At 58.0% G+C, this 26,700-nt stretch overlaps 1 protein-coding gene across 3 annotated transcripts in view; it reads right to left on the bottom strand.

The window, feature by feature from the left end:
* ADAM17 (ADAM metallopeptidase domain 17) overlaps positions 1–9,122 on the bottom strand; it is a 79,357-nt gene extending 70,235 nt beyond the window's left edge. For 2 of the 3 annotated variants that reach the window (XM_068155334.1, XM_068155336.1), the window contains exon 1: positions 8,974–9,122. In XM_068155334.1, coding sequence (XP_068011435.1) covers positions 8,974–9,064 — 91 coding nt within the window. In that variant the 5' untranslated portion in view covers positions 9,065–9,122. The remainder of the gene's footprint in view (positions 1–8,973) is intronic. The other variant, XM_068155337.1, reaches the window with a different exon arrangement.
* Between the last annotated feature and the right edge of the window lie 17,578 nt (positions 9,123–26,700).

Here is a 26,700-nt window from a genome sequence, read left to right as displayed (position 1 = left end):
TCCCTGCAGGCCCCCTGCTTGCTGACGATGCCCCTGCTTGCTGCCGATGCCCCTCGTTGCTGCAGGGCCCCTGCTTGTTGCCGATGTCCCTTCTTGCTGCATGGCCCCTGCTTGCTGCCGATGCCCCTCGTTGCTGCAGGGCCCCTGCTTGCTGCCGATGCCCCTGCTTGTTACCAACGCCCCTGCTTGCTGCCGATGCCCCTGATTTCTGCCGATGCCCCTGCTTTCTGCCGATGCCCCTGAATGCTGCCAACGCCCCTGCTTGCTGCCGGGCCCCTGCTTGCTATGGATGTTCCTGCTTGCTGCAGGGCCCCTGCTTACTGCCGATGCCCCTACTTGCTGCCGATGCCCCTGCTTGCTGCCAATGCCCCTGCTTGCTGCCAATGCCACTGCTTAGTACCGGGCCCCTGCTTCCTGCCGATGCCCCTGCATGCTGCAGGGCCCGGTTTCATGCCGATGCTCCTGCTTGCTGCCATTCCCCTGCTTGCTGCAGGGCCACTGCTAGCTGCCTATGCCCCGGCTTGCTGCCGATGCCCCTGCTTGCTGCAGGGCCCCTGCTTGCTGCCGATGACACTGCTTGCTACCAATGCCCCTGCTTCCTGCCGATGCCCCTGCTCCCTGCAGGCCCCCTGCTTGCTGCCGATGCCCCTGCTTGCTGCCGATGCCCCTGTTTGCTGCCAATGCCCCTGCTTGCTCCCGATGCCCCTGTTTCCTGCAGGGCCCCTGCTTGCTGCTGATGCCCCTGATTGCCAGAGGGCCCCTGCTTGCTGCCGATGCCCCTGCTTGTTGCCGATGCCAATGCTTAGTACCGGGACCCTGCTTCCTGCCGATGCCCCTGCATGCTGCAGGGCCCGGTGTCATGCCGATGCTCCTGCTTGCTGCCATTCCCCTCTTTGCTGCAGGGCCACTGCTAGCTGCCTATGCCCCGGCTTGCTGCCGATGCCCCTGCTTGCTGCAGGTCCGCTGCTTGCTGCTGATGTCCCTGCTTGCTGCAGGGCCCCTGCTTCCTGCCGATGCCCGGGCTTACTGCCAAGCCCCTACTTGCTGCAGGGTCCCTGCTTGCTGCCTATGCCCCTACTTGTTGCAGGGCTCCTGCTTGCAGCCGATGCCCCTGCTTGATGCAGGGCCCCTGCTTGCTGCCAATGCCCCTGCTTGCTGCCAATGCCCCTGCTTGATGCAGGGCCCCAGCTTCCTGCTGATGCCCCTGCATGCTGCAGGGCCCCTGCTTGCTACAGATGTCCCTGCTTGCTGCCGATGCTCCTGCATGTTGCAGATGCCCCTGCATGCTGCAGGGCCCCTACTTGCTGCCGATGCCCCTCGTTGCTGCAGGGCCCCTGCTTGTTGCCGATGTCCCTTCTTGCTGCATGGCCCCTGCTTGCTGCCGATGCCCCTCGTTGCTGCAGGGCCCCTGCTTGCTGCCGATGCCCCTGCTTGCTACCAATGCCCATGCTTGCTGCCAATGACCCTGCTCCCTGCAGGCCCCCTGCTTGCTGCCGATGCCCCTGCTTGCTGCCGATGCCCCTCGTTGCTGCAGGGCCCCTGCTTGTTGCCAATGTCCCTTCTTGCTGCATGGCCCCTGCTTGCTGCCGATGCCCCTCGTTGCTGCAGGGCCCCTGCTTGCTGCCGATGCCCCTGCTCCCTGCAGGCCCCCTGCTTGCTACCAACGCCCCTGCTTGCTGCCGATGCCCCTGCTTTCTACCGATGCCCCTGCTTTCTGCCGATGCCCCTGCTTTCTGCCGATGCCCCTGAATGCTGCCAACGCCCCTGCTTGCTGCCGGGCCCCTGGTTGCCACGGATGTCCCTGCTTGCTGCAGAGCCCTTGCTTGCTCCGGATGCCCCTGCTTGCTGACGCTGCCCCTACTTGCTGCCAGGCCCCTGGTTGCTACATATGTCCCTGCTTGCTGCAGGGCCCCTGCTTGCTCTGGATGCCCCTGCTTGCTGCAGGGCCCCTGCTTGCTGCCGGGCCCCTGCTTGCTACGGATGTTCCTGCTTGCTGCAGGGCCCCTGCTTACTGCCGATGCCCCTACTTGCTGCCGATGCCCCTACTTGCTGCAGGGCCCCTGCTTGCTGCCAATACCCCTGCTTGCTGCCAATGCCCCTGCTTGCTGCTGATGCCCCTGCTTCCTGCCGATGCCCCTGCATGCTGCAGGGCCCGGTTTCATGCCGATGCTCCTGCTTGCTGCCATTCCCCTGTTTGCTGCAGGGCCACTGCTAGCTACCTATGCCCCGGCTTGCTGCCGATGCCCCTGCTTGCTGCAGGGCCCCTGCTTGCTGCCGATGACACTGCTTGCTACCAATGCCCCTGCTTGCTGCCGATGCCCCTGCTCCCTGCAGGCCCCCTGCTTCCTGCCGATGCCCCTGCTTGCTGCAGGTCCGCTGCTTGCTGCTGATGTCCCTGCTTGCTGCAGGGCCCCTGCTTCCTGCCGATGCCCCTGCTTGCTGCAGGGCCCCGGCTTGCTGCCGATGCCCCTGCTTGCTGCAGGGCCCCTGCTTGCTGCCGATGCCCCTGTTTGCTGCCAATGCCCCTGCTTGCTGCCGATGACCCTGTTTCCTGCAGGGCCCCTGCTTGCTGCTGATGCCCCTGATTGCCAGAGGGCCCCTGCTTGCTGCCGATGCCCCTGCTTGTTGCCGATGCCAATGCTTAGTACCGAGACCCTGCTTCCTGCCGATGCCCCTGCATGCTGCAGGGCCCGGTTTCATGCCGATGCTCCTGCTTGCTGCCATTCCCCTCTTTGCTGCAGGGCCACTGCTAGCTGCCTATGCCCCGGCTTGCTGCCGATGCCCCTGCTTGCTGCAGGTCCGCTGCTTGCTGCTGATGTCCCTGCTTGCTGCAGGGCCCCTGCTTCCTGCCGATGCCTGGGCTTACTGCCAAGCCCCAACTTTGCTGCAGGGTCCCTGCTTGCTGCCTATGCCCCTACTTGTTGCAGGGCTCCTGCTTGTAGCCGATGCCCCTGCTTGATGCAGGGTCCCTGCTTGCTGCCAATGCCCCTGCTTGCTGCCAATGCCCCTGCTTGATGCAGGGCCCCAGCTTCCTGCTGATGCCCCTGCATGCTGCAGGGCCCCTGCTTGCTACAGATGTCCCTGCTTGCTGCCGATGCTCCTGCATGTTGCAGATGCCCCTGCATGCTGCAGGGCCCCTACTTGCTGCCGATGCCCCTCGTTGCTGCAGGGCCCCTGCTTGCTGCCGATGCCCCTGCTTGCTACCAATGCCCATGCTTGCTGCCAATGACCCTGCTTCCTGCAGGGCCCCTGCTTGCTGCCGATGCCCCTGCTCCCTGCAGGCCCCCTGCTTGCTGCCGATGCCCCTGCTTGCTGCCGATGCCCCTCGTTGCTGCAGGGCCCCTGCTTGTTGCCGATGTCCCTTCTTGCTGCATGGCCCCTGCTTGCTGCCAATGCCCCTCGTTGCTGCAGGGCCCCTGCTTACTGCCGATGCCCCTGCTTGCTACCAACGCCCCTGCTTGCTGCCGATGCCCCTGCTTTCTACCGATGCCCCTGAATGCTGCCAACGCCCCTGCTTGCTGCCGGGCCCCTGGTTGCCACGGATGTCCCTGCTTGCTGCAGAGCCCTTGCTTGCTCCGGATGCCCCTGCTTGTTGTCGGACAAGAGGGGACATGGGTCCCAGGAACACCTGTGCAATTCAGGCCTTGAAGAATTCTCTGTTGATAATATACTGGCGGAGTAGGAGATGTGAGAAAGTGCTGATTGCTTGGTATGCTGAAGTCCAGCTGCCCCTGAGATGGGAGGCAAGCAAGATAAGGAGGAGGCGAGATCTGGGAAAGAGAGCAATTAGGCCGGATAGAAGAATTCCACAGAGTTGTGAAAACAATGATGTAACCATTTAGAGAGCAACCAATAATATGTTGCCAAGTGGGCATAATTATAGCAAACTGTATATAAGATGTGTCTGATGCTCAATAAAGTTGGAATCCGCTGATCAAATTGGTCGTTAAAGCGGCCCCCTTCTTGCAGCACCTGCTTGCTGACGCTGCCCCTACTTGCTGCCAGGCCCCTGGTTGCTACATATGTCCCTGCTTGCTGCAGGGCCCCTGCTTGCTCTGGATGCCCCTGCTTGCTGCAGGGCCCCTGCTTGCTGCAGGGCCCCTGCTTGCTGCAGGGCCCCTGCTTGCTGCCGGGCCCCTGCTTGCTGCCGGGCCCCTGCTTGCTGCCGGGCCCCTGCTTGCTGCCGATGCCCCTGCTTGCTGCAGGGCCCCTGCTTGCTGCCAATGCCCCTGCTTGCTGCCTATGCCCCTGCTTGCTGCCGATGCCCCTGCTTCCTGCCGATGCCCCTGCTTCCTGCCGATGCCCCTGCTTCCTGCCGATGCCCCTGCATGCTGCAGGGCCCGGTTTCATGCCGATGCTCCTGCTTGCTGCCATTCCCCTGTTTGCTGCAGGGCCACTGCTAGCTACCTATGCCCCGGCTTGCTGCCGATGCCCCTGCTTGCTGCAGGGCCCCTGCTTGCTGCCGATGACACTGCTTGCTACCAATGCCCCTGCTTCCTGCCGATGCCCCTGCTCCCTGCAGGCCCCCTGCTTCCTGCCGATGCCCCTGCTTGCTGCAGGGCCCCTGCTTGCTGCGGATTCCCCTGTTTGCTGCCAATGCCCCTGCTTGCTGCCGATGACCCTGTTTCCTGCAGGGCCCCTGCTTGCTGCTGATGCCCCTGATTGCCAGAGGGCCCCTGCTTGCTGCCGATGCCCCTGCTTGTTGCCGATGCCACTGCTTAGTACCGGGACCCTGCTTCCTGCCGATGCCCCTGCATGCTGCAGGGCCCGGTTTCATGCCGATGCTCCTGCTTGCTGCCATTCCCCTCTTTGCTGCAGGGCCACTGCTAGCTGCCTATGCCCCGGCTTGCTGCCGATGCCCCTGCTTGCTGCAGGTCCGCTGCTTGCTGCTGATGTCCCTGCTTGCTGCAGGGCCCCTGCTTCCTGCCGATGCCCGGGCTTACTGCCAAGCCCCTACTTGCTGCAGGGTCCCTGCTTGCTGCCTATGCCCCTACTTGTTGCAGGGCTCCTGCTTGTAGCCGATGCCCCTGCTTGATGCAGGGCCCCTGCTTGCTGCCAATGCCCCTGCTTGCTGCCAATGCCCCTGCTTGATGCAGGGCCCCAGCTTCCTGCTGATGCCCCTGCATGCTGCAGGGCCCCTGCTTGCTACAGATGTCCCTGCTTGCTGCCGATGCTCCTGCATGTTGCAGATGCCCCTGCATGCTGCAGGGCCCCTGCTTGCTGCCGATGCCCCTGCTTGCTACCAATGCCCATGCTTGCTGCCAATGACCCTGCTTCCTGCAGGGCCCCTGCTTGCTGCCGATGCCCCTGCTCCCTGCAGGCCCCCTGCTTGCTGACGATGCCCCTGCTTGCTGCCGATGCCCCTCGTTGCTGCAGGGCCCCTGCTTGTTGCCGATGTCCCTGCTTGCTACCAATGCCCATGCTTGCTGCCAATGACCCTGCTTCCTGCCTATGCCCCGGCTTGCTGCCGATGCCCCTGCTCCCTGCAGGCCCCCTGCTTGCTGATGATGCCCCTGCTTGCTGCCGATGCCCCTCGTTGCTGCAGGGCCCCTGCTTGTTGCCGATGTCCCTGCTTGCTACCAATGCCCATGCTTGCTGCCAATGACCCTGCTTCCTGCCTATGCCCCGGCTTGCTGCCGATGCCCCTGCTCCCTGCAGGCCCCCTGCTTGCTGCCGATGCCCCTGCTTGCTGCCGATGCCGCTCGTTGCTGCAGGGCCCCTGCTTGCTGCCGATGCCCCTGCTTGCTACCAATGCCCATGCTTGCTGCCAATGACCCTGCTTCCTGCCTATGCCCCGGCTTGCTGCCGATGCCCGTGCTCCCTGCAGGCCCCCTGCTTGCTGATGATGCCCCTGCTTGCTGCGGATGGCCCTGCTTGCTGCGGATGTCCCTGATTGCTGGAGGGCCCCTGCTTGCGGGCGATGCCCCTGCTTGCTGCAGGGCCCCTGCTTGCTGCCGATGCCCCTCCTTGCTGCGGATGGCCCTGCTTGCTGCCGATGTCCCCGATTGCTGGAGGGCCCCTGCTTGCTACCGATGCCCCTGCTTAGTACCGGGCCCCTGCTTGCTGCCGATGCCCCTGCATGCTGCAGGGCCCTGTTTGATGCCGATGCTCCTGCTTGCTGCAGGGCCCCTGCCTGCTGCCGGACCCCTGCTTGCTGGCAATGCCCCTGCTTGCTGCCGTTCCCGTTTGCTGCAGGACCCCTGCTAGCTGCCTATGCCCCGGCTTGCTGCCGATGCCCCTGCTTGCTGCCGGGCCCCTGGTTGCTGCCGGGCCCCTGGTTGCTGCCGGGCCCCTGCTTGCTGCAGATGCCCCTGCTTGCTGCAGATGCCCCTGCTTGCCCCCGATGCCCCAGCTTCCTGCCAATGCCTCTGCTTGCTGCCGGGCCCCTGCTTGCTGCCGATGCCCCTGCATGATGCCGATGCAACTGCTTGCTGCCGGGCCCCTGGATGGTGCCGATGCCCCTGCTTCCTGCAGGACCCCTGCTTCCTGCAGGACCCCTGCTTGCTGCCGACGCCCTTCGTTGCTGCAGGGCCCCTGCTTGCTGCCGATGCCCTTCGGTGCTGCAGGGCCCCTGCTTGCTGCCGATGCCCCTGCTTGCTGCCGATGCCCCTGCTTGCTGCAGGGCCTCAGCTTACTGTCGATGCCCCTGCATGCTGCAGGGCCCCCCTGCTTGCTGCCGATGCCCCTACTTGCTGCTGGGCCCATGCTTGCTGCTGGTGCCCCAGCCTGCTGCCAATGCCCCTGCATGCTGCTGATGCCCCTGCTTGCTGCCGGGCCCCTGCTTGCTGCCGATGCCCCTGCTTGCGGCCGGGCCCCTGCTTGCGGCCGGGCCCCTGCTTGCTGCCGATGCCCCTGCTTGCTGGTGATGCCCCTGCTTGCTGCCGATGCCCCTGCTTGCTGCCGATGCCCCTGCTTGCTGCCGTTCCCGTTTGCTGCAGGACCCCTGCTAGCTGCCTATGCCCCGGCTTGCTGCCGATGCCCCTGCTTGCTGCCGGGCCCCTGGTTGCTGCCGGGCCCCTGCTTGCTGCAGATGCCCCTGCTTGCTGCCGATGCCCCTGCTTGCTGCCGATGCCCCTGCTTGCTGCCAACGTCCCTGCTTGCGGCTGCCCCCTGCTTGCTCCGGATGCCCCTCCTTGCTGCGGATGCCCCTGCTTGCTGCAGGGCCCTAGCTTGCTGCAGATGCCTCTGCTTTCTGCTGATGCCCCTGTTTGCTGCCGATGCCCCTGCTTGCTGCAGGGCACAAGCTTGCTGCCGTTGCCCCTGCATGCCGCAGATGCCCCTGCATGCCGCAGATGCCCCTGCATGCTGCAGGGCCCTTGCCTGCTGCCGATGCCACTGCTTGCTGCAGATGCCCCTGCTTGCTGCCGATGCCCCTGCTTGCTGCAGGGCACAAGCTTGCTGCCGTTGCCCCTGCATGCTGCAGGGCCCCTGCTTGCTGCTGATGCCCCTGCTTGCTGCTGATGACCCAGCTTACTGCCGCGCCCCTGCTTGCTGCCGGGCCCGTGGTTGCTGCCGATGCCCCTGCTTGCTGCCGATGCCCCTGCTTGCAGACGATGCCTTTGCTTGCTGCAGGGCCCCAGCATGCTGCCGGTGCCCCTGCTTGATGCAGATGCCCTGCTTGCAGACGATGCCTTTGCTTGCTGCCTTCCACATCCTTTGCCAGCTTAAATTCCAAGAGAGCCTGAGCCTTGCTCCCAGCCTCCCTGCATACTCTGCCAGCATTCCTACAGTCCTCCCAAGTGGCCAGGCCCTTGTTCCCTAGTATTGTGAGCTTCTTCCCTCACTCTGAGTTTTGCCCAGGAGCTTCTTGCTCTCCTTTGGCAGCAGTTTGGAAGCAGCACATAGGAGCTTCCCCTCTGGGCAGGGCTGTCCCAGCCCAAGCACCACGGTCTAGGAGGCCAACACAAGAGGTATCAGAGAACAAGGACACAAACCCACAGCAGAAAGGTCCTTCAGGAGGCATAAAAATCCAACAGCCCAGGGTGCAGCCTGTGTGCTAAGGAGCTGCCTGGCACTGGAAGGCCACTGCTGCCTTTGCTGTGCTTCTGTTAAACTCCCTGCAGGAACCACCACCGAGTCCTGTCCTTCCTGGCTCCCTGCACTCACCAGCTGCTGAGGTCTGCACAGAGCACAAAAGGAGGACACAGCCTGGACACCTGTCAGGAAACCTGCTGAGAGATTGGAGCCAAGGCAGAGGACTGCACACAGCCACTGCTGGCCGGAGCTGGGGGGAGGGCCCCTGCCGGGGCAGCAGCACCGCTGCCTCCTGCAGCAGCTCATCGGCAGAGATCAGCTTTGGCTTGCTGTGATAAGCTTTTGCTATCGGACCAGAAGTGTGCAGCTGCCTCGCTCGGAGCGAGAGCCTTGCTGCAAAGCCAAAGCTTCGTGAAGTGACCTGAAAAGCAAAGCTTCTCCTTCCTGTTCAGCTTTCTAGCAGCCACAGTGGCTGCAATAGCTGCAGGCTCCCTCCGCAGCGCTGACTCCAGCCAGCGCTATGACGGGAAGCCATTAGACGATTATCTGCCTTAACCTAACGCAAACTGCCATGAGGAAACCGGGCAGCAGCCCTCGAGTGCGGGCGAAGCGTTCCGCAGGCTGCCTGCGGGGAGCAGAGAGTGCCCCAACGCCGCCCCGCAGCGATGCCTTCGGCCGCGGGAGAGCCACCAGCGGCACCGGGCGCAGGCTCCGCCGTGCCCCGGGCGCTCCCCAGCGCACACAGCCCGGCACGGCCCGAGCCAGCCCCGGGAGCGGGGTCCGCAGCGCCCCGGGAGCGGGGTCCGCGGCGCCCCGGGAGCAAGAGGCAGCCCCGGGAGCAGGCCGCAGCCGTGCCCGGCGCCGCCGGCAGCCCCCGGGACAGGCGCTCGGCCAGGCCACAGCGGCCCCGCTCCTCCCTCCCGCCGCTGCCCCGCGTCGGTACCCGGCAGCCCCCGGTCAGGGGGAGCCTGCGCCCCTCGCCCGCCCGCGGCCGCTTACCGTAGCGCTGCCTGCGCGGCCGCCCCAGCGCTTGCAGCCCGCCCGGCGCCCACAGCAGCAGCAGCAGCAGCAGCAGCAGCCGCAGCACCATGGCGCGCCCGCGGAGCCCTCCGCCCGGCTGGGCTCACTCCCGCCCGGACAGCTGTGCGGCCGTGCCCGGCGCCGCTCCCGGAAGCGCGGCGGCGCCGCCGAGCATTGTGGGGGCAGGCGGGGCCAGGGCGGACACCGGCACCGGCGGCAGCCCTGAGGAGGCTGTGCCCGCTGCGGGCTGGCAGGGCTCAGGAGGCTGCGCTGTTGTTGCCGGGGTTCTGGGGCTTGCAGCGTCCTCCCCAGCGTGCCCGGCCCGGTGTCCCCCAGCGGGAAGTAGCTGGCGGGGGAGGGGGGATCGGAGTGCCCGCAGCCCCTCGCCGGGGAGAGCCCTGCGGCAGGCTTGCCCTGGAGCACTCCAACACTGTCAGAGTCACGGAATGGGTTGGGTAGAATAGAATAGAATAGACCAGACCAGACCAGACCAGGTTGGAAGAGACCTTCAAGATCATCGCATCCAACCTATCATCCAACACCACCTAATCAACTAACCCATGGCACCAAGCACCCCATCAAGTCTCCTCCTGAACACCTCCAGTGATGGCAATTCCACCACCTCCCCGGGCAGCCCATTCCAATGGGCAATCACTCTCTCTGTGTAAAACTTCCTCCTGACCTCCAGCCTGAACCTCCCCTGGCGCAGCCTGAGACTGTGTCCTCTTGTTCTGGTGCTGGCTGCCTGGGAGAAGAGACCAACATCTGCCTGTCTACAACCCCCCTTCAGGTAGTTGTAGAGAGCAATAAGGTCACCCCTGAGTCTCCTCTTCTCCAGGCTGAGCAGCCCCAGCTCCCTCAGCCTCTCCTCATAGGGCTTGTGCTCCAAGCCCCTCACCAACTTTGTTGCCCTTCTCTGGACTCGTTCCAGCAAGTCAACATCCTTCCTAAACTGAGGGGCCCAGAACTGGACACAGTACTCGAGGTGTGGCCTAACCAGTGCAGTGTACAGGGGCAGAATGACCTCCCTGCTCCTGCTGGCCACACTGTTCCTGATGCAGGCCAGGATGCCATTGGCCCTCCTGGCTGCCTGGGCACACTGCAGGCTCATGTTCAGCCTACCATCGACCAGCACCCCCAGGTCCCTCTCTGCCTGGCTGCTCTCCAGCCACTCTGACCCCAGCCTGTAGCTCTGCATGGGCAGATCTCCAACTACCCCATTCTGGAACAGAGGAAAACTATGCTGCTCCCTGGCTCCTTCTGCCAGCTCTGCAGGCCAGCTGTCTGGAAGACATTCTGTCCTGCTAGTAAAAATTGAGGCAAAGAAGGTGTTAAGCATCTCTGCCTTTTCCTCATCCAAGAGCAAGTTGGAAGAGCATCCATCCAGCTCTGAGAGCATCCATCCAGCATCAACCCAGCCCCATCATGGCCACCAAACCCTGGCCCCAGGTGCCATGGCCACAGGGCTCTGGAACCCCTCCAGGCATGGGGACTCCACCACAACCCTGGGCAGCCTCTGCCAGTCCCTGACCACTCCTGCACCAGAGACGTTTTTCCTCTTCTCCAACCTAACCCTGCCCTGGGGCAACCTGAGGACATTTCCTCTCCTTCTGTCACCTGAGCCTGGGGAGCAAAGCCCAACCACAGCTCCCTGCAGCCTCCTCTCAGGGAGCTGCAGAGAGCAATGAGGTCTCCCTCAGCCTCCTCTTCTCCACACTCAACACCCCCAGGGCCCTCAGCTGCTCCTCCCCAGCTCTGTTGCCCAGACCCTTCCCCAGCTCTGTTGCCCTTCTCTGGCTCTGCTCCAGTTCCCCAATGTCCCTCTGAGATTGAGGGACACAAACTTGAACCCAGCACTCAAGCTGTGGCCTCCCCAGTGCTGATCCAGGGGCACAATCCCTGCCCTGTTCCTGCTGCTCCAGGCCAGGCTGCTGGTGCCCTTTGTGCCCACCTGGGCACCCCCTGGCTCATCTCCAGCTGCTGCCCACCAGCACCCCCAGGCCTTTCTCTGCTGGGCAGTTTCCATCCGCTCTGCCCCAAGCCTGGGGCTGTCAGTCAGCTGCTCCCAAAGTGCACAACTGATGGTAGCAAAGCCCTGGCAGCACCTGCCTGAGTTAGGAGCTACCTCCTCCAAGCACAGTCACTGGGGCTGCCCCCTGGGCTGGTCCCAGGGCACCTCTGGGTGTGCTGACTTAGGTATTTACACAAAGACATCACAGAGTGCTGCAGTCTGGGAGGGACCCTCCAAGGCCATCTTGCCCAGGCCTCCTGCAGACAGGAGGGGCTGCTGCTAGGTCAGGTTGCTCAGGGCCACATCCAGTGTGAGCTTGAGTGTCACCTTGTGCACAAGAGCACTTTGGCTGTGTGCTAATGCTCAGCACTGACAAGAAGGTTCCAGTGCCTTCAGCCATTAATGACTGCTGTTGGGGCTTACACAAGACTGTGATCAATAGAATCAGCCCTGCAATGGCTCAGGTTGGAAGAGACCTCAGAGCTCCTCTGCTCCAAGCTCCCCACCATGCCCAGGGACACCTCTCAGCTACACTCAGCTGCTCAAGGCCTCATCCAGCCTGGCCTGCAGCACCCCCAGGCAGGAGGCAGCCACAGCCTCCCTGGGCAGCCTGTGCCAGAGGCTCAGCTCCCTCACACTGAAGAACTTCTTCCTCAGCTCCAGTCTGACCCTGCTCTGCCTCAGCTCCAAACCATTGCCCCTTGGCCTGGCTCCAGACCCCCTCAGGAGAAGTCTCTCTGCAGCCTTCCTGCAGGATCCCTTCAGGTCCTGGCAGGCAGCTCTGAGGTGCCCCTGGAGCCTTCTCCTCTGCAGGCTGCACAGCCCCAGCTCCCTCAGCCTGTGCTCCCAGCAGAGCTGCTCCAGCCCTTGCAGCATCTTTGTGGCCTCCTCTGGCCTCTCTCCAGCAGCACTGTGTCCTTCTCCTGCTGGCAACCCCAGAGCTGGACCCACAGGATATGGTAGAGTCAGAGAGTGGTTGGACTCCATCATCCTGAAGGTCTTTTCCAACCCAGATGGTCCTGATGAGAAAAGAAGGGGCAGCAGCTGGTGGTGTGCCTGGTGAGGACCTAGCACTGAGCACAGACTGGAACAGTTCATTGCATACAGCCAGGAGGAGGTTTTCCTCTGCGAGGAGAAGCTGGAGATGGGTAGAGCCAGCTCAGCTTCTCCAGGAGAGCTGCCTTAAGAAGCAGTGGTTGCTCCAAGAGGCCAGACCAGCACCCAGCAATCCCCAAAATCCCCAGCTCAGGAACTGTGCCAGGCAGGAGGGAGATGTCCTGGCAGGAGGATGCAGCACTGCCTCTGCTGTGTGAGTGTCTGACTGGGAAGTGATATCCCCGAGGAAAGGCTGCTCTGGGTGCTGAGCTGCAGAGATAAGCTCCCACTCAGCCCTGGGGGGGAGGCCAAGCTGCAGCCTTTCCCATGGGAACTGTAGGAATCTCTGGAGCTGAAGCTGGGCGAAGCCCTGGGAAGTGCAGAGGCTCCTAAGGAATGTTCCTCAGGGAGCAGGCTGGGAGCAAGGAACTCAGAAGTATTCCACTTCCATGGAAAAAAATCTGCTTGAAAGTCTTATGAGGAGCAGCTGAGGGCCCTGGGGGTGTTGAGTGTGGAGAAGAGGAGGCTGAGGGAGACCTCATTGCTCTCTGCAGCTCCCTGAGAGGAGGTTGGACCCTGCTCCCCAGGCTCAGGTGACAGAAGGAGAGGCAATGGCCTGGAGTGTGCCAGGGGAGGGCTGGGTTGGAGAGGAGGAAAAATGTCTTTGGTGCAGGAGTGGTCAGGGACTGGCAGAGGCTGCCCAGGGAGGTGGTGGAGTCCCCATGGCTGGAGGGGTTCCAGAGCCCTCTGGCCATGGCTCCTGGGGCCAGGGTTTGGTGGCCATGGTGGGGCTGGGTTGAGGTTGGACTGGAGGATCTCAGAGGCCTTTTCCAAACCACACAATCCTGTGCCTCTGTGGTCATCCCAACCTCTGCTGCCACAGCAAAGGACAGAGAAGGAAGGCACTGACAAGCCTCAAACCCCCAGGGCCAGGCTGGAGATGAGGAGAAGATTCTTTGCTGCAGGAAAGGCCAACAGGAGGCAGCTGAATGTGTTCCTCCTGGCTGGGAGTGTTCCCCAGCCCTGCAGGAGCAGAGGATACTTCTCTTCTCTGAAGCACAGCAGAGATGCTCCTGGGAGGTTGCTTTCTGTGGCAGGCTTTGGGCACTGCCCAGGGAAATGACCTTCCTCTGGCACCAAGTGCCCCCAGCTGCTTGTGCCTGCCAGGAGATGGTGCTGGCAGCCTGCTGTCTGCCCACAGTCACACAGCCGTGCCAGGGCTTGGGCTGGAAGGGACCTTGCAGTTCCAACCCCCCACCATGGGCAGAAGCTGTGGCACCGCTGCAGAGGGGCAGGATGGGGTTAAAGTCTCAGCCCAAAGCACCCAAGGCAGCTCCGAGGGGAGCAGCCCTGTGGCCTCTGCTTCCACCCTGCACATTTCACATTTGCCTCTACCAGCTCTGGGCTCCCAGAGGGACAGGAACTAGGGAGAGAGGCCAGGGGAGGCCATGAGGATGCTGAAGAGCCTGGAGCAGCTCTGTGAGGAGGGAAGGCTGAGCCCTGGGGGTGGTTAGCCTGGAGAGGAGAAGGCTGAGAGGGGATCTGAGCAATGTCTGTACAGATCTGAGGGGTGGGAGGCAAGAAGGGGCCAGGCTCTGCTCAGTGCTGTCCTGAGACAGGACAAGGAGCAAGGGACACAGACTGCAGCCCAGGAGGTTCCACCTCAGCATGAGGAGATACTTCCTTGGTGTGAGACTGCTGAGCCCTGGAGCAGGCTGCCCAGAGAGGTTGTGGAGTCTCCTCTGGAGCCTTTCCAGCCCCCTCTGGATGTATTCTGTGTGCCCTGCCCTGGCAGGGGTTGGACTGGCTGAGCCCTGGGGGTCCCTTCCCCACCATGCTATGGTTGTATGATTCTCTTCTGATCAGCACTGTGCTGTGGAGCTCCCAGAGCAGATTTGCTTCCTCAGGAGTTCAACAGCTCCAGTCCTTAGCTCTGTTTGCCCCCAGGTTTGCTTCTCCCCAGTGGAATTGTTTGCTGACACTGCTGGCTGCAGGGAAAAACACAAAAAGGCAAAGAAAATGCAGCTCTGGCTGTGCTGCCAAGGCCCTGTGGTGCCCTGGCTCTAGCAGAGATCCTGGTGACAAATATCTTGAGAGCTGGTGGCACTTAACCCCTGTGGTGCCACCCTCCTGCTTTCCAGAGGGGTTTGTGAGGTCTCTTTTCTCTCCCAGGAAGCAGCAGCAGCTCTGATGTGAAAGAGAAGAGCACAGAAGAGATTCTCCCAGGCCTCAGCCAGGCAAAGTGCACTTCTGGGCAATATTTTCCAGCAGGCTACTCTGCCTGCAGGGAGGATGTTGGATGTCCAGGCAGCAAATGTGGAGCTTCTGGGAAGGAATGAAACGTGGGCAGGGCTCCAGCTGCACTGTTTGGGTGTTTGGTTGCCATCAGGCTCCAGCAACCCAAGCAAACCTTGGCAGCTGGACAGCTGAGCAGCAGCTGAGCTGCAGAAAACTTTAAGTGATTAGATTTGCACCCACTGGGATCTGGGGAGATCAGGGAGATGCTGGAGCGAGCCCAAGAGAAGCTGTGAAGGTGCTGAAGCCCCCCCATGGCCACCAAGCCCTGGCCCCAGGTGCCATGGCCAGAGGGCTCTGGAACCCCTCCAGGCATGGGGACTCCACCACCTCCCTGGGCAGCCTCTGCCAGTCCCTGACCACTCCTGCACCAAAGACATTTTTCCTCCTCTCCAACCCAGCCCTCCCCTGGCACACTCCAGGCCATTGCGTCTCCTCCTATCTCCTCCAGACCCCTCAGGAGAAGTCTCCCTGCAGCCCCAGCTTCCTCAGCCTGTGCTCCCAGCAGAGCTGCTCCAGCCCTTGGAGCATCCTTGTGGCCTCCTCTGGCCTCTCTCCAGCAGCTCTGTGTCCTTCTCCTGCTGGGGACCTGTCAAGGTCCGGAGACATTAGATGTCTCGGTCCGGAGACACAGTTCTTTTAAATATTCCCGTGTTGTGAAATTAAAGGCACAAACGAGGCCAAAGTATCAACAGCTAGACTATTTATTACATAGAGAAAGTGGACATAAGAAAGGGAGAGGAAGAAAATAAAGAGGGAAAGTGGACATAAGAAAGGGAGAGGGAGAAAATAAAGAGGGAGAGAGAGAGACGAGAGATAGAAGAGGAAAGGAATTATATTACCACACCCCTCATCCCCCCCAAGACAGTTAAAGTCTGTGGAGGTAAAGTGCTGCAGGAGATGTTGGGTTTGTAGAGAAACCGTGGTGAGGCTTTTGCTGGAGAACAGCTGTGGTCCTCTGGGGAGATGTTGGGTTGATACAGGAACAGTGCTGAGGCTCCTCTGGGCAGCCTGGGTCTGTAGAGAAAGGGTGCTGAGGCTTGGCTGGAGCTGTGGTCCTCCGGGCAGCTTCTTTTCTCCGGAGCAGCATTGTCCCGGCTTCTCAGCGGCCTGGCCCGTCTCCTGTGTTTTCCTTCATCTCCATTTTTCTCCCCGTTTTTCTCCTCTGTTTCTCTCCTCTGTTTCTCTCTTCTGTTTCTCTCTACAAACCAGTAGTTGCTCCAGTCTTTTATACAGTTTTTTAGTCCTTAGGTATGTAGTCAAATATTGTCCCTCAGGAATTCCAGTGGCAGGAAATCTGTGTGTTTGGGCAAGACCCTGGCTGGAGGAGGGGGGAATCTCCGTCTACCCCGTTTCCATCCAGACAGGGCTCAGGAAACAGGTGGTGATTATCTTGCCCTAAAGGTGTGATGGCTGGGTCCTTGGGTCCTATTGTTGTAGTCCCGTGTTATCACGATGCAATCACAAGCTGATTTGCATCCAGGATTGGTGGACAGGATTCTTTCCACCTTCTTTCCAGTGGCTCTGCTATCACTTTATCTTTGTTGACTCACATAGAGAGAGACAAACTTATTAGACTCTCACAGGACCCCAGAGCTGGAGGCAGGAGTGGAGGTGAGGTCTGAGCAGAGACATCAAACCACATCTGCTGGTGACTTTGATCTCTCTGAGGTGGGTCCCTGAGCAGCAACAACCTCTCCCTTCCATCTGGAGAAGGAACACATGGAAAAACTTCATGAGCCAAGGGAAAAGCCAAGCAGCAAGAGGCAGGAAAGAGCTCATTCAGGGCAGGATGGGGAGTCCTCAGTCACTGCTTCCACCCAAGGCCCCCAGCACCCAGCCCTCCCTCACTGCTCAGTGTGAAGCTTCCTTCGTCCCCAGGACAGCTTCAGTTTTGTATTGGGTTGAACTGAGGTGGAGTTAATTCTCCTCACAGCATCGTTTTAGTGCTGTGGTTTTTTGCAGCAGCAGTTGATAACACAGCAGTGTTTTGGCTACGGCTGAATTCGGTATCCGAGCTGTGTCCTTTCAACATTTCCCTGCCCCAGGAGTACATTGAGGGGTGGGCAGGATCTTGGGAGGGGACACAACTGAGCCAGCTGACTCAGACTGGCCAAAGAGGTATTCCATACCATATGACGTCAGCTCAGGTATAAGAAGGACGTGAAAGAAGGAAGTTTGGGGATTCGTCCATGGCGTTCATCCTCCCAAGGAACCACCAAGCTTAGAGAGCCCTGCTTCCCGAGACCGACCACCGTCCTGCTGATGGGAAGTAGAGACTAACATCTCTCTCTCTGCTTTCTTTGCTTCCGCGCGGTCTATTTGCTGTTTGCTTATTAGTGTTATTAAATTGCTCCTATCTTATCCCCGGCTTCTGTTATATTTTCTTTTCCCTTCTTCCCCTGTTCACTTAAGAGGGGGAGTGATAGAGCGGCTTGGTGGGTATCTGGCCTCCAGGCCAGAGCCAAACCACCACAGTCCTTTTTGGTGCGTTGGCCAGGAAACGAAAATATAACATAGCTGTAGTTTCTGCAGTTTTTTTTTTATATAAGCTTGCTTATGATACAGGCTTCTGTGCTGGTCACATGGCTTGCTGATAATTTCTGCTTTGCTTTGGAAATACTTCATTTGTTTAGGAACATGCTGAAGCAAATAATGGCTATGTGTCTCTTTCTCCTGTTTGTAGGGTTGCTGTTCTGTGGGAGCTATGCTAGAGAGATCATCATTTCTGTCTCCCCACCTGAAATGAGTGTAGAGAATTTTATTATGCAGGCCCCCAAGATTTTGATCCATCCATATGTGAGCTCCCTAGTACTGCTAATCAACATTACTGGCATGTTGCGGGTTTTGTGGAGTTTGATTCCATCATGGCATGAGAAGAGACAGTCTTCGGGTGGGGATATATTGAAGTGTGACTTGAAGCGGTCAGTCCCTGGGTGGCAGGGTGTGTGGAAGGATTTGGGCAGATTCCTAGGACGGTTACCACCTCCCATAGCCTGGGACTTTACCCCAGAAGAGGCGAGCGATCCTACTAAACTAACTCGCCATCTGATAGAAGGGTGCCTCGCTTATCCCAATGAGAACAAACAACTTCTTGCACTTTACTGGGGCCTGGCCTGTGCTTACCGAGCCACAGTTCAATACTCTATGAGGACTATGGCTGAGGCAGGCACCCAAACACTACCTGAGGACACCATGGTGGAGATGGGGACCCAGACAGCAACCAGAGAGATTGCCCCAGTTGTAAAAAAGAAGCAGTGGACAAGGAGGTCAACAGGTCCCTCTCATCGATTGGTAAGGGATGAGGAAGATTATGATCAAGAGGCTGGTCCATCAAGTGGGAGATCAGAGGATGTGAGTGAGATTAGACAAGAAGCAGAGACTACTCGGTCCTTGACCTCAGCAGAACTGAGAGACATACGCAAGGATTATAGTCGCCAGCCAGGAGAGCGAATTGCTGCTTGGCTGCTCCGGTGCTGGGATAATGGGGCTGACAGCCAACTGCTGGAAGGCAAAGAGGCCCAACAATTGGGACCCATTGCCAGAAACAGAGGTATTGAGAAAGGCATTGCAAAGGAGACAGGCATATGCAGCCTCTGGAGACGACTCCTGCTAAGTGTGAGGGCCAGGTACCCATGCAAGGAGGACCTTATGAGTTCTCCAGGGAAGTGGAATACAGCAGATGAAGGAATCCAATACTTAAGAGAATTAGCGGTGTTGGAAGTTATCTATAGTGATTTAGATGATCAAAGTGTCTCCACAGATCCAGAAGATGTCCCATGCACACGGGCCATGTGGAGGAAAGTGATCCAAGGCGCTCCAGCATCGTATTCTAACAGCCTAGCAATGATGTACTATTTGGATGAGGACGCACGGTCTGTGGAGATTGTGTCAGCCTGGCTCCAGAATTTTGAAGATAACCTCTGTACTAACTCATTTCCACGCGCCAGTGCCTCATTGACCAGGTCTACTCCAAGAAATCTGTCCCCTCTTGGCTCAGTCGGAGGGAAAGGGAGCCCCAGACGCACACCACGTGGAATACTCTGGTTTTTCCTTCGTGACCAGGGAGAGGACATGAGGAAGTGGGATGGTGAACCCACTTATAAACTGGAAGCTTGGGTACGTGAACTGAAAGGAAAAACAACAACTAAAAAGGGATCATTTAAGAAAACAGCAAAGGTATCTGCTGTAAAGAGCCAGGAAAGTAATCAACGATCTCTCAGGAGAAGAATTGAGGTTACACCCCTTGATCCCGATGAGGGGACCTCTGGCCAGGTACTACCCAGATCAGACAGTGAATGCTTTGATGAGGACCAGGAGTAGAGGGTCCCTGCCTTCGGCCAGGAGGAGGAGAGGGATGACAGAGTATATTGGACTGTGTGGATTCGATGGCCTGGCACATCAAAGCCACAGAAATACAAGGTGCTGGTAGACACAGGGGCGCAGTGTACATTGATGCCATCAGGGCATAGAGGTGCTGAATCTCTTTGGATTTCTGGAGTGACAGGAGGCTGCCAAGAGCTGTCTGTATTAGAAGCTGATGTGAGCCTAACAGGGGACAAGTGGGAAAGACATCCCATTGTGACTGGACCAGAAGCCCCTTGCATTCTTGGTATTGATTACCTCAAGAGAGAGTACTTCAAGGATTCAAAGGGTTATAGATGGGTTTTTGGTGTGGCCACGGTGAATACAGAGAAGATCAGACAGCTGTCTACCCTGCCTGGCCTTTCAGAAAGTCCTTTCGTTGTGGGATTGCTGCAGGTTGAAGAACAACAGGTGCCAATTGCTACTAGAACAGTGCACCGACGGCAGTATTGTACAAACCGAGACTCCCTGGGTCCCATTCATGAACTGATTCACCAGCTGGAGATCCAGGGAGTGATCAGCAAAACACACTCACCTTTTAACAGCCCCATATGGCCAGTGCCAAAATCTGATGGAGGATGGAGATTAACTGTGGACTATCGTGGCCTGAACGAAGTGACGCCACCACTGAGTGCTGCTGTACCAGACATGCTAGAGCTCCAGTATGAGCTGGAGTCAAAGGCAGCTAAATGGTACGCTACTATTGACATCGCCAATGCGTCCTTCTCAATCCCATTGGCAGCAGAGTGCAGGCCACAATTTGCTTTCACCTGGAGGGGTGTTCAATACACGTGGAATCGATTGCCCCAGGGGTGGAAGCATAGCTCCACCATTTGTCATGGACTAATTCAGAGTGAACTGGAAAAGGGTGAGGCCCCTGAACATCTCCAGTACATTGATGACATCATTGTGTGGGGCGATAAAGCAAAGGAAGTGTTCAAGAAGGGACAAAAAATCATTCAAATACTCTTAAAGGCTGGGTTGCTATAAAGAAAAGCAAAGTCAAAGGACCTGCACAAGAAATTCAGTTCTTGGGAATAAAGTGGCAGGATGGACGCCGTCATGTACCTATGGACGTGGTCAACAAGATAACAGCCATGTCTCCACCGTCCAACAAGAAAGAGACACAATCCTTTCTAGGCCTTGTAGGGTTCTGGAAAATGCATGTTCCAGGCTACAGTCAGCTTGTCAGCCCTCTCTATCGAGTAACTCGAAAGAAGAATCAATTTGAATGGGGTAGTGAGCAGCAACAAGCTTTCGAACAGATCAAACAAGAGATAGCTCGTGCAGTGGCACTTGGGCCCATTCGCACAGGACCATCGGTGCAGAATATCCTTTACACCGCAGCTGGGGAGCATGGTCTTACTTGGAGCCTCTGGCAGAAGACACCAGGTGAAACCCGAGGTCGGCCGTTGGGATTTTGGAGTAGAGGATATCGAGGATCAGAAGCCCACTATACACCAACTGAGAAGGAGATCTTAGCAGCCTATGAGGGAGTTCGAGCTGCATCAGAAGTAGTGGGTACAGAAGCAACTCTCCTCTTAGCGCCCAGGCTGCCTGTGCTGCATTGGATGTTCAGAAGAAACATCCCTTCTACTCATCATGCCACCAGTGCTACATGGAGTAAGTGGGTAGCACTGATTACACAGCAAGCTCGACTGGGAAAACCAAACCACCCAGGAATTCTGGAAGAGATTATGGACTGGCCAGAAGGTAGGGATTTTGGAGCATCGCCTGAGGAAGTGGTTCGTGCCCAAGAGGCACCACCATACAACGAGTTACCTGAAGATAGCCCTGAGGAGAGAGACTTGGGGGTGCTGGTGGACAAAAAGCTCAACATGAGCTCTCAGTGTGCACTTGCAGCCCGCAAAGCCAATCAGATCCTGGGCTGCATCAGGAGAAGTGTGGCTAGCAGGTCGAGGGAGGTGATCCTCCCCCTCTACTCAGCCCTGGTGAGACCCCACCTGGAGTACTGTGTCCAGTTCTGGAGCCCCTATTACAAGAGGGATGTGGAGGTGCTGGAACGTGTCCAGAGAAGGGCCACAAGGATGATCAGAGGGCTGGAGCACCTCTCCTATGAGGACAGACTGAAGGAGTTGGGGCTGTACAGTCTGCAGAAGAGAAGGCTCCGAGGAGACCTAATTGTCGCCTTCCAGTATCTGAAGGGGGCTTACAGGAAGGCTGGGGAAGGACTTCTCAGGATATCAGGTAGTGATAGGACTAGGGGGAATGGAATGAAGCTGGAGGTGGGGAGATTCAGGCTGGATGTGAGGAGGAGGTTCTTCACCATGAGAGTGGTGAAACCCTGGAATGGGTTGTCCAGGGAGGTGGTCGAGGCCCCGTCCCTGGGGGTGTTTAAGAGCAGGCTGGATGAGGCTCTGTCCAGCCTGATCTAGTGTGGGGTGTCCCTGCCCATGGCAGGGGGGTTGGAACTAGATGATCCTTGTGGTCCCTTCCAACCCTGAATGAAACTATGAAACTATAACTATGAAAGATGAAAGGCCTTATGCTCTGTTTACTGATGGATCATGTCGTGTAGTAGGAAGCCATCGGAAGTGGAAAGCTGCTGTATGGAGTCCTACACGACAAGTTGTTGAGACTACTGAAGGAGAAGGTGAATCAAGTCAATATGCAGAGGTGAAAGCCATCCAACTTGCTCTAGAAATTGCTGAAAGAGAAAAGTGGCCAGTACTTTATCTTTACACAGATTCTTGGATGGTGGCTAATGCCTTGTGGGGATGGCTACAGCAGTGGAAGAAGACCAATTGGCAACGCAGGGGCAAACCTATTTGGGCTGCCTCACTGTGGCAGGACATTGCTGCTCGGGTGGAGAACATGCCTCTGAGGGTACGTCATGTTGATGCTCATGTACCTAAGAGTTATGCTAATGAAGAACATCAAAACAATGAGCATGCAGACAAGGCTGCCAGGATTGATATAGCTCAAGTGGATCTAGACTGGGAGCGAAAAGGTGAACTGTTTGTAGCTCGATGGGCCCATGAAACATCAGGACATCTAGGGAGATATGCTACGTACAGGTGGGCTCGTGACCGAGGGGTGGACTTGACCATGGAAGCCATCGCACAGGTCACACATGATTGTGAAACCTGTGCTGCCATCAAGAGGGCCACCAGAGCCAAGTCTCCCTGGAACAGAGGGCGGTGGCTGGGTTTTCGCTATGGCGAGGCCTGGCAGATTGACTATATTGGACCACTGCCATGAACACGCCAAGGCAAGCGCTACATCCTCACCATGGTGGAAGCAACTACAGGCTGGTTAGAAACATACCCTGTAAATCATGCTACTGCCCGGAACACCATCTTAGGCCTTGAAAGGCAAATCCTGTGGCGGAACGGTACCCCTGAACGTATCGAGTCTGACAACGGGACTCACTTCAGGAACAATGCTATCAGCTCCTGGGCCAAGAAACATGGCATCGAATGGGTGTATCACATTCCCTATCACCCACAAGCCTCTGGGAAGGTTGAAAGACATAATGGACTGTTAAAGACTATGCTGAAAGCATTGGGTAATGGGGCATGGAGGCACTGGGATGTAAATTTAGCAGAAGCCACTTGGCTGGTTAATTCTCGAGGATCTGCTAACCGTCCTGGTCCTGCCCAAACAGAACCCTTGCACACTGTGGGGGGAGATAAAGTCCCTGTAGTACACATGGGAAAGTGGCTAGGAAAGGCAGTGTGGGTTGCTCCTCCCATGGGGAAAGGCAAACCCATTCGTGGGATTGTCTTTGCTCAGGGGCCTGGATGTACATGCTGGGTAATGAAAAGAAATGGGGAGACTCAGTGTGTGCCACAAAGGGACCTAACACTGGGGGAAAGGTAATTTAGAATGTGAATAATGTGAATTGCATGTTGCAGAAAGTAATGAAGCAAGAAGAACACAGACTGATGAAGTTTTCCAAGGATCAAGAATGACACAGTGGTTGACACCATCTGGAGTTGGTGCCCAAGAACAGAATATCCTGCTTCTGTCTTGAATATTCCCAAATGACATCTACAGGAGCAGAAAGAAAACTTTAAGAGAGGACTGAGACATTGATATAAGTCTCTATATGTTGAAGTATTGAGATAGTTTAAGTATGTAGATCAGGTTGTGAATGTAAGCAAGAAGTTATTTTTGTGTTCTTTTGTTATTTTGGTGTAAGAATCAAATGAGATGGTTAAATGTATTGAAATGTGTAAAACCTGAGCTTGATGCAAATGGTATGGAATAAGGGGTGGAGATTGTATTGGATTGAGCTGAGGTGGAGTTAATTCTCCTCACAGCATCGTTCTAGTGCTGTGGTTTTTTGCAGCAGCAGTTGATAACACAGCAGTGTTTTGGCTATGGCTGAATTCGGTATCCGAGCTGTGTCCTTTCAACATTTCCCTGCCCCAGGAGTACATTGAGGGGTGGGCAGGATCTTGGGAGGGGACACAACTGAGCCAGCTGACTCAGACTGGCCAAAGAGGTATTCCATACCATATGATGTCAGCTCAGGTATAAGAAGGACGTGAAAGAAGGAAGTGTGGGGATTCGTCCATGGCGTTCATCCTCCCAAGGAATCACCAAGCTTAGAGAGCCCTGCTTCCCGAGACCGACCACCGTCCTGCTGATGGGAAGTAGAGACTAACATCTCTCTCTCTTCTTTCTTTGCTTCCGCGCGGTCTATTTGCTGTTTGCTTATTAGTGTTATTAAATTGCTCCTATCTTATCCCCGGCTTCTGTTATATTTTCTTTTCCCTTCTTCCCCTGTTCACTTAAGAGGGGGAGTGATAGAGCGGCTTGGTGGGTATCTGGCCTCCAGGCCAGAGCCAAACCACCACAAGTTTATAACCCACAGGGATTCATTTCTGCTCCTCAAGAGCCTGAGGGTCTTTCCCTCACTGGTGTGGAAGTTGGGATCACTCTGCACAGGAAATTCCTCTGGGAAGAGGAATGCAGGGCACGGAAAGCAGCCGAGGTGACTTGGTGCCTGGCTCCACAGGGGGCAAGGTGGAGCCTCCCTGAGTGGTTGGGGATGGAAGAGACCTCTAAAGGTCACCTGGCCCCAGCCCTGCAGTGAGCAGGGACAGCTTCATCCAGAGCAGGAGGGATCTCCTCCCTTGGCCCACACGAGGAGTCAAGAGCTGCTTGCTAGGGCCAGGGGAGCCCGGGGCAGGGCCAAGCTTCTCCAGCCAAACGTGTGCTACACATCCACTTCACAAGGCTCCACAGAGCATGAAGTCCCTAGAGCTGAGCTACAGAGCAGGGCTTCATCATCCTGTGACACAAAACCACCCCTGGGAAAGACTCAAGGCCACAAGAGGAAGCCAGGAGAGGCTGGGCACTGCCCACTCCCTGGGCAACCTGTGCCAGTGTCTCCTCACCCTCACTGCCAAGAATTTCTTCCTCCTCTCCAGTCTCAGTCTCCTCTCTTCCAGCTCAAAGCCATTGTCCCTGTCACTCCCAGCCCTTGTCACAAGTCCCTCCCCAGTTCTCCTGGAGCCCTTCAGGTACTGAAATGCAGCTCTGAGGTCTCCCTGGAGCCTTCTCCTCTCCAGGCTGCACAGCCCCAGCTCTCCCAGCCAGTGCCCACAGGGGAGGTTCTGCAGCCTCTGATCATCTTGGTGGCCTCTTCTGGACCCTCTCCCTCAGCTCTAGGTCATTCCTGTGCTAGGGCCCCCAGAAGTGGGCACAGGACTCCAGGTGGGGTCTCAGGAGAATGAGATTCTCCTGCAGCTGAGGAGGCAGCTCTGAGCTGCAGGTGGAGCAGATTCAGGGCAGTTCTGGAGGTGCCAGGCTCTGGTGTCCAGCTGAGCAGTGCTGGCAGTGGTGGCCCCAGGAGCCCCAGGCCAGCTGTGCTGCTCTGGTAGCTCAGGGTGTCCCTAATGCCTGTGGTCAGTGGTGCTGGCAGGCCCAGCTGGGCACTCAGGGACAGCTCTCATGGAACACAGCAATGAGGTCACCTGGTACATGCCAGCTGCCAGGGCTGCTCCTGCAGGGCGGGACTGCAGCCCTCAGCCCCTTCGGCTGTGCCCAGCAGAGCCTTAGAGGACCTCAGGACACAGCTGCTTGGGGAGGGGCTCGGAGCTCACAACCCTCAGCACAGCTCAGGGGAGCCGCAGGGCTCCCTTGGCAGCCAGCCCTGGGAGGCTGATGCTCAGCAGAGGTTTCAGCAGCAGTTGTGCAATCCATGGGAGGGCTGAGGGCTCTCTGCATGCAGCAGGAAGTGCTGCTCTGACTCAGCTCTGCCTTCCTGATGCAGGCTGCCACAGCCTGGGCAGGCTCTCAGCAGGACACTGGGGGTGCTCCAGGTGCCTTGTGAGAGCCCTCAGTGCTTGGCTCCCTCAGCAGAACACAGGATCAGGGAATGGGTTGAGGTGGAGAAGCCCTCTGAGAACATCCAGCCCAACCCCAACCCAGCCCCACCATGGCCACCAAACCCTGGCCCCAGGTGCCATGGCCACAGGGCTCTGGAACCCCTCCAGGCATGGGGAATCCACCACCTCCCTCGGCAGCCTCTGCCAATCTTTTGCAGCACAGAACTTTTCCCTCCTCTCCAGCCTAGCCATCCCCTGGCCCTTCCCTCTCCTTCTGTCATCACCTGCTACTGGGGAGCAGAGCCCAAGCCCTCCCTGGCTCCAGGCTCCTTGCAGGAGCTGTTCCCTTGCAGGTTTCCAGGCTCCACTTGCTGAGGGGGGTGTGAAGAGCCCAGGCAGCTGCAGAGCTCTGTGGCTGTGGCAGTTTGCTGCTGCCAGGGAGAAGCCAGAAGCATCCCAGGGCTGCAGTCCCAAGGGAGCAGTCACCCTCTCTTCTTTGGAGAGAAGAGCTCCACAGCACTTTGCTGGGCAGCACACAGCAGACCTTCTGCATCCCTCCTTCCTCTGCTGCCCTTCCCTTGGCACTAGAGACTCTGACATACACCAAACAAGATGCCCTCCCCTCCCCCCCGATCAGATTGATCAGGGGCAAACCCCAGCCCAAGATCAGATTGATCAGGGGCAAACCCCAGCCCCAGCTCAGTCAGGGGCAAGACAGAAGTCTCCTGCAGCTCCCATCTAGAACAGAATCCTCACTAAACCTCAAGCAAAAGGATGTGCAGGACCAGGACCTGCCTCTGAGCTCCAACTGCTGCTGGGACTGGACCAGAGCTCTGCCACCCAACCATCCCTGTGCAGCCCTGCGGCTCTCTGCGGCTCCCTGCGCAGCCCTGCTGGCAGCAGAACACTTCCTGGCTCTTGGCCCTCCTGCTGCTGCCCCTCACGGGGTGGGATGCAGAGGGAGGCTGGAGCTGTGCTGCTTGCCCTGGGCAGAGGCTGGCAGCTGCCCTTGGGGCACAGCCCCAGCCCTCTAGCGGTTGAGCAGCTCCTAGGCACTGGTAGCTATAAACATGGACAGTTATCTTGGGACAACAGGACATGCACCTGCATCAACAACCTCGTTGTGTCATTAGTAGTTGGACCAATAATCTGTAATAGTGCAATGTGTGGTCACTCAGAGGGAACCAATGGAGCTATGCCAACAAGGCACTCTGAGTTTATATAAGTTGTAGCAGTTTCCTCACTATGCACGTCTGCCTTTCCTGTCTCCTGTTTCTTCTACACTTTACTGTGCTATACTTGCACTACAGGCCTGCACCATAGGCCAGCACCTCAGGCCTGCACCATCGGCCTGCAACACTGGAACAATAAAGGAACATGTCATAGTTTGGCTGGGTGCCCTCTGCTACAGGGGTGTTTCCTGTGTCCAGAAGTCCAGCCCAGTGGGTGGACACAGGAAATTAGGTTATTTCCTACCATGATCCCTTGCACCACTATAAGTTTTACGGCGGGGTCTGGCACTTCCTCTTTCCTTCCTCTCCGCCACCTGGTAACTGGGGAAGAGATCTCCCGGCCCTGGACCTGGTTAGGCCCAAGGCCACGGGGGGATGGGCAGTCTCAGATCTGGCCAGCTGAGAC

The sequence above is a fragment of the Melanerpes formicivorus genome, unplaced genomic scaffold (genome assembly GCF_026170545.1).
Source record: "Melanerpes formicivorus ecotype bairdi unplaced genomic scaffold, bMelFor1.0.p_v2 SCAF_31, whole genome shotgun sequence".
NCBI lineage: Eukaryota > Metazoa > Chordata > Aves > Piciformes > Picidae > Melanerpes > Melanerpes formicivorus.
The sequence above is the reverse complement of the archived record's forward strand: the minus strand, read 5'-3'. Positions and strand labels throughout refer to the sequence as shown.